The following is a 7131-nucleotide window of genomic DNA, read 5'->3' on the forward strand; positions in this document are numbered from 1 at the left end:
AGTTAAGCAAAACATTAATGTCCACTGCAAAGAACCCTGGTTCTTGAAAAGTTATCTTCCTTTTCCCTCTTTCCTGTGATTCTTTGGATGTGTTTGCTTGCCTCTTTTCAAACATATCAACAATAATATCCTCTTGCCCAACATGACAACAAGGCAAAATAACAACATTCCAGTGTATCAAGACTTTCCCTGAACCATTTATGTTTCATATCCCGATGCGCTGCACTCTGCCCCCTGTGATCCATGTCTATGTTTACCCCTGGTTACCCCTAGTTGTGATGAAACATGACTCCTTAGGGGTGAGCAGTGTCAGTGAAAGGTTAGCAGGACGGAACCTTTGAGTACTTTGAGGGCTGCAACAAAGGGAGAGGCAGCAAAGAGGTTACGAGAAAAGGAAAATTGTTAAAGCTCAAAAGCGTTTTCGATTGGAATTTGTTCTTTCGACGATGTCTGACCAACAAACTTGCCAAACATCTCTAAGGAAAGCGTCCGCCAACAAGAACATCAAGAAGCGTCGCACCCTAAACACGGTTTGTGGTCTGGCGAACAGTTGGCAGCGGTGGGTTTCTGAGAATGAGGCGAAGCAAGCTGCAGAGCCTAGTGGATGGTGTCCATCATGGATGGGAGAACCAACAGAGGTACCCAAAAAGACTTGGATCCCGAAGAAGTCCATTGCAAGGCAGAAAAAAGAAGATTCTCAGAATCAAGCAGTTGCTTCTAAAGGTGCACCTGAAACTGAAAGAGTGAAGCAAGATCAAATCAAGGCTGAAGATGACAACAAATCAGAGGTACCGCTGATTTCATCCGCTATCAAGACAAAGTTGGTGGTGAAGACTGTGACCAGCCACCCGCAAGAAAGAAGTGCTGGAATTAAGTTCCTGACTAACAGGATTGAGAAAGAGGCTCAACCATCGAACGAGGACATAGACAGGTTGCTAAAGACAAGACTCTCACCAACATGCCGCAGAAAGTGTACCAACATGGTCTCATCACTAACCCAAAGCTGGAAGGAGATAGAGAATGAACAGAGGCTTCAAAAAGAAGGTGCTCAAGAAGACGATCAGCTTGTTGGTGACGCCGATGCACAGGATGCTAAATTTGAAAGACAGGCGGTAAACATCAAGGACGATTCTGAAACATCGCAGACCAACTCAAAGAAAACCTTCGATGCAGAGTCGCCAGTTAGAATCAAAAGGCCGCAAGTTTTCATGTGAGTAACCGATCCTTGCCTTGTGTCAGTGTGGAAAAGATGGAGTAACAGTAACTTGGGGGATCAGGGTCCATGAATTGATTTACGTGGACCCCGACTTAAACAAGTTGAATATCTTATTCGGGTGTTACCATTTAATGGTCAATTGTACGGAATATATACTGAACTGTGCAATCTACTAATACAAGTTTTAATCAATCAATCAATCAATGGTTTGTGACAAGATGTGGATCAAAAAGGCCATTTAGTAGTGGTTGTTGGTTTGCTTCCTCAACACTACCCTGCCCAATTATATTCTCTCCCTGCATGACTGCAAGATCGGTGGCAGAACGGTGGTTAGCGCTCTTGCCTCATAGCGAGAATGTCCTGGGTTTGATTCCCTGGCTTGGTGTTGTTCTGTGTGGACATCGTATAATCTGGGTTCTCTCCAAGTACTCTGGTTTTCTCCCACCAAGGGATAGGCTGGTTGACAACAATAAATTGGCCCCAGTGTGTGAATGTGACTGTGAATGCTTGTCTGTCTATCTGTTTTGGCCCTGAGGTGAGGTGGCGACTTGTCCAGGGTGTACGCTGTCTTCCGCCCAAGTGCAGGGACAAGCAATAAAAGATGGATGGATGAATTTGATACTCTCCGGGAGACCCAAACCCTCTGTTTTGTTTCTTGACTGACAATCCAGCCTTTTCGGATCTGATTTAATCAATGTTCCCATTTATCCGGGTTATTGTATTCGCAGAACATGTACTCAATCGCAACTGGACTGCTCAGTTTGTCCCTGAAGACGTTTTGACTCTCGTCCGAGCAGGCTTCATCAGTTCCTGCTCATAGACTTAGTGAGATTTAGTTCCAGTCAGACCAGATCTATTACGACTAGACGAAAGTAAAACTAAAATTTACAATTGCAACGAGGCTGTTCAGTTTGTCTTTGAGGACGTTTTGGTTGGAAGCAAAACGTCTTCTAAGACAAACTGAACAGTCCACTTGTAAACTAAACAGTCCACAGTCCAGTTGCGAGGAATTGAAAGCCCTGAGTTTCCGCTTTAACATTTAGAATTAAGTACTAAAGAGAAAAAGCTTGTTTAGAGCATTCTGTGGATGGACTCAGTGGTTAGAGTGTCCGCCCTGAGATCGGTAGGTTGTGAGTTCAAATCCCGGCCGAGTCATACCAAAGACTATAAAAATGGGACCCATTGCCTCCCTGCTTGGCACTCAGCATCAAGGGTTGGAATTGGGGGTTAAATCACCATAAATGATTCCCGGGCGCGGCACTGCTGCTGCCCACTGCTTCCCTTACTTCCCAGGGGGGGATCAAGGGGATGGGTCAAATGCAGAGGACACATTTCACCAGACCTAGTGTGTGTGTGACAATCATTGCTACTTTAACTTTAACATTAACGGTGGTATCACCTAAAATTGTATTTGTTTATCTTGCAATCTTTCAGGTCTGGAAAGGAAGCTGTTGACGCCAATAAAATCTGCGCTCGCTCCAAGAAATACAGCCCTGTTGGGAATCTCAAGAGCCGCTGGCAGAACTGGGCCTCGGAACACACGGATAACCAAAAAATAAACCCCTTCAGTGAAAACTTTGACTATGACTACTCCATGTCCCTACGCCTCCAAAAAGGCCAGGATGGTTACGGACGCCCCAAGGAGGGGACAAAAACTGCAGAGCGAGCAAAACGTGCTGAGCAACACATCCATCGGGAGATTGACGATATGTGTTACATAATCAGGATTATGGCTGACCCAGACGCAGATGGGAAGACCAGGATTGCATTTGGAGAACTGTTTGAAAGATATGTCCGGATCTCCGATAAGGTGGTGGGGATTCTAATGAGAGCCCGGAAACACGGGAAAGTCCACTTTGAAGGGGAAATGCTGTGGCAAGGACAGGATGATGGAGTGATCATTACTCTGCTAGTATAATTTTCACATTTGACAGTCCCTCCAGGATTCCACGATGTCACGATCGCATCAATTCATGCAATTTTAAGTATTCTTGCAACTTTGTCCAAAAGCTGCAACTTTCCCACACATTTTGGCCAATCAGTTTCATTTTCGGCAATCGAATTTGATTCAATTCAAACCCGCAAGTCATTTGTCTAATTAAAGCCAATGTTAATTTTCTTGTGTAGACAAAGCAGGAACAAAAACTTTTAACAAAATATCAACTTTTTATTGCTCAAACAGCACAATTGTCCTACTCTTTTGTAACTAAGACCTACTCACGGTTCTTGTCTACGGCTCCAGGCGTTTTGGGTAATGAAGTACATGAACATTTACCATATTTTCTAGACTATAAAACGCACTTACAATCTTTTTTACCCCCTCAAAACTCAACAGTGCACCTTATAACCCGGTGTAACTAATGTACGAAATTATTCTGGTTTTGCTTACCGAACTTAAAGCTATTTTTTTTTTGGTACATGGTGTAATGTTAAGTATGACCAGTAGATGGCAGTCAAACATAAGAGATACATGTAGACTCCAATATGATGGCAGTCACACACAGGGGACACATTTCCGGTAGATGAGGAGATCCTGCTTCGTTATTGATTTACGTAAATTCTGAATGTCATTAAAACAGTTAGCTCCATCTTTTGACACTTCTTCCACTCCCGTCCTTGCACGCTACACTGTTACAACCAAGATGACGGGGAGAAAGCGCTGCCGAAGGTGAGCCACGTAAATAAAAGTGGCATGAAGATGATCTGCAAAACATCATCTAGGCAACATTTTGTCCAAAGAACCACCAATACATGTTATGTAGACCGAAAGGAATTGTTTTACATCTAGAAAAAATATATAATAGTATGACTCCTTTAATCCATCCATCCACCTTCTTCCGCTTATCCGAGGTCAGGTCGGGCTTGCAGCAGCCTAAGCTGGGAAGGCCAGACTTCCTTCTTTCCAGTTGCTTTGTCCAGCTCTTCCCGAGGGATCCCGAGGCGTTCCCAGGCCAGCCGGAAGATATAGTCTTACCAACTTGCCCTTGGTCTTCCCCGTGGTCTCCTACCGGTCGGACGTGCCTGAACCAGATGCCAGAACCAGCTCATCTGGCGTCTGTTGATGTGGAGAAGCAGCGACTTGCCGGGAGTATAGAGCTGGTCCACAGTTCCACGACCAGGACGAAAACCACACTGTTCCTCCTGAATCCAAGGATCGACTATCTGGCGCAGCCTCCCCTCCAGTACACCTGAATAGACCTTACCGGGAAGCCTGAGGAGTGTGATCCCACGATAGTTAGAACACACCCTCCGGTTCCCCTTCTTAAAGAGAGGAACCACCACCCCGGTCTGCAAATCAGGAGGTAACGCCCCCGATGTCCACGCGATGTAGCAGAGTCTTTGTCAACCAAGACAGCCCCACGGCATCCAGAGCCTTAAGGAACTCCGGGCGGACCTCATCCACCCCCGGGGTCTTACCACCGAGGAGCTTTTTAACTACCTCAGCAACCTCAGCCCCAGAAATAGTAGAGCCCACCACAGATTCCCCAGGAACTTCTTCCTCATAGGAAGACGTGTTAGTGGGATTAAGAAGGTCTTCGAATTATTCCCTCCACCTATCCTCAACATCGGCAGTCGAGGTCAGCAGAACACCATCTGCACCATACACGGTGTTGACATTGCACTGCTCCCCCTTCCTGAGGCGGCGGTGGTGGCCCTGAATTGCTTCGATGCCGCCCGGAAGTCGTTTTCCATGGGTCCACCCCAGGTCCCGACTCTGGTCAGCCAGCACTTCATCCATGGCCACTGGACCTGTTCCCCTTTAAAAAAAAATGTTTTCAAAAGAAAGAACATCAATCATCAACAAACTACTGGAGCTTCTGTTCCAGACACGTTCTAAAGAAACATTCACATTTTGACGTCTGGCCCCTGAGACAATTGGACTCTTAAAACGGTGACCCCCTTCATTATGTACAAACCCTGTTTCCATATGAGTTGGGAAATTGTGTTAGATGTAAATATAAACGGAATACAATGATTTGCAAATCCTTTTTAACCCATATTAAGTTGAATATGCTACAAAGACAACATATTTGATGTTCAAACTGATCAACTTTTTTTTTTTGCAAATAATCATTAACTTTAGAATTTGATGCCAGCAACACATGACAAAGAAGTTGGGAAAGGTGGCAATAAATACTGATAAAGTTGAGGAATTCTCAGCAAACACTTATATGAACATCTCACAGCTGTGCAGGCTAATTGGGAACAGGTGGGTGCCATGATTATGTATAAAAACAGTTTCCCAAAAAATGCTAAGTAATTCACAAACAAGGATGGGGCGAGGGTCACCAATTTGTAAGCAAATTGTCGAACAGTTTTAGAACCACATTTCTCAACGAGCTATTGCAAGGAATTTAGGGATTTTACCATCTACAGTCCGTAAAATCATCAAAAACTTTGGAGAATCTGGAGAAATTACTGCATGTAAATGATTTTATTACGGACTTTTAATCCCTCAGGCGGTACTGCATCAAAAAGCGACATCGGTGTGTAAAGGATATCACCACATGGGATCAGAACACTTCATAAAACCACTGTCAGTAACTACAGTTGGTCGCTACATCTGTAAGTGCAAGTTAAAACTCTACTATACAACGCCAAACCCATTTATCAACAATATCCTGAAACGCCGCCGGCTTTGCTGGGCCCGAGCTCACCCAAGATGGACTGATGCAAATTGGAAAGGTGTTCTGTGGTCTGACAAGTCCACATTTCAAATTATATTTGGAAACAGAGGATGTGTTGTCCTCCAGAACAAAGAGGAAAATAACCATTCTGATTGTTATAGGCGCAAAGTTAAAAAGCCATCATCTGTGATGGTATGGGGGTGTATTGGTGCCCAAGACATGGGTAACTTACACATCTGTGAAGCACCATTAATGCTGAAAGGTCCATACAGGTTTTAGATCAACATATGTTGTCATCCAAGCAATGTTATCATGGACGCCCCTGCTTATTTCAGCAAGACAAGTGTTACAACAGCATGGCTTTGTAAAAAAAGTGTGCGAGTACTTTCCTGGCCCACCTTCAGTGCAGACCTGTCTCCCATGGAAAATGTGTGGCGCATTATGAAGCGTAAAATATGACAGCGGAGACCCCGGACTGTTGAACGACTAAAGCTCTACATAAAACTAGAATGGTAAAGAATTCCCCTTTCAAAGCTTCAACAATTATTTTCTTCAGTTCCCAAACGTTTATTGAGTGTTGTTGAAAGAAAAGGTGATGTAACACAGTGGTGAACATGCCCTTTCCCAACTACTTTGGCATGTGTTGCAGCCATGAAATTCTAAGTTAATTATTATTTGCATAAAAAAAATAAAGTTTATGAGTTTGAACATCAAATATATTGTCTTTGTAGTGCATTCAATTGAATATGGGTTGAAAAGGATTTGCAAATCATTTTATTCCGTTTATATTTACATCTAACACAATTTCCCAACTCATATGGAAACGGGGTTTGTATTTGTCGTTCGTGGTTTGTGCAACCCTTTGAGGCACTTGTGACCAATGGTCATATAAACTAACTTTGATTTTTGACTTTGAGGAGCTGCGATATGTTTGTGTATGTCCCAAAATAGGAACGTCCACTGCAGAGGACACTGGTTCTCAGGATGTTCTAAGAATAGAAAGTGTTTTTAAATTGGAATGAAAAAGATGCACTAGGATTATGAAGTAGATCCTGTGATGAAGTTATGTATGCTTGACACACCTTTTACTGAACAAAGTAGCCGTCCATAGACACACAAAGGAAGTACCAGTGCAAAAGTTGTCCATCAAACGTTCAAAGTTAAAAAGCAGAATCACATGAGCAGTGGGAGTTGAGCAGACTAATGTCGAAGCTTTAAACTGGAATATCCACTTGACCAGTAAGTATTACGGTATTGCATTTTTTTTTTACGGCGTGGCGCAGTGGA

At 43.7% G+C, this 7131-nt stretch overlaps 1 protein-coding gene across 1 annotated transcript; it reads left to right on the forward strand.

The window, feature by feature from the left end:
• Positions 1–278: 278 nt before the first annotated feature.
• On the forward strand, positions 279–6677 carry abrab (actin binding Rho activating protein b). Its single transcript, XM_061882060.1, has 2 exons — positions 279–1210; positions 2651–6677. Exons 1-2 carry the CDS (start codon positions 447–449, stop codon positions 3132–3134), a joined length of 1248 nt encoding a protein of 415 aa, XP_061738044.1. The 5' UTR covers positions 279–446; the 3' UTR covers positions 3135–6677.
• Positions 6678–7131: the final 454 nt, after the last annotated feature.

Source organism: Nerophis ophidion, linkage group LG21, assembly GCF_033978795.1.
Source record: "Nerophis ophidion isolate RoL-2023_Sa linkage group LG21, RoL_Noph_v1.0, whole genome shotgun sequence".
Taxonomy (NCBI): Eukaryota; Metazoa; Chordata; class Actinopteri; order Syngnathiformes; family Syngnathidae; genus Nerophis; species Nerophis ophidion.

What these genes read in the sequence shown, in the direction of transcription:
- abrab (XM_061882060.1), top strand. Translation starts at nt 447, where the DNA reads ATGTCTGACCAACAAACTTGCCAAACATCTCTAAGGAAAGCGTCCGCC. An exon ending in AAAAGGCCGCAAGTTTTCAT is followed by an intron (nt 1,211 to 2,650) that starts GTGAGTAACCGA and finishes GCAATCTTTCAG; the next exon opens with GTCTGGAAAGGAAGCTGTTG.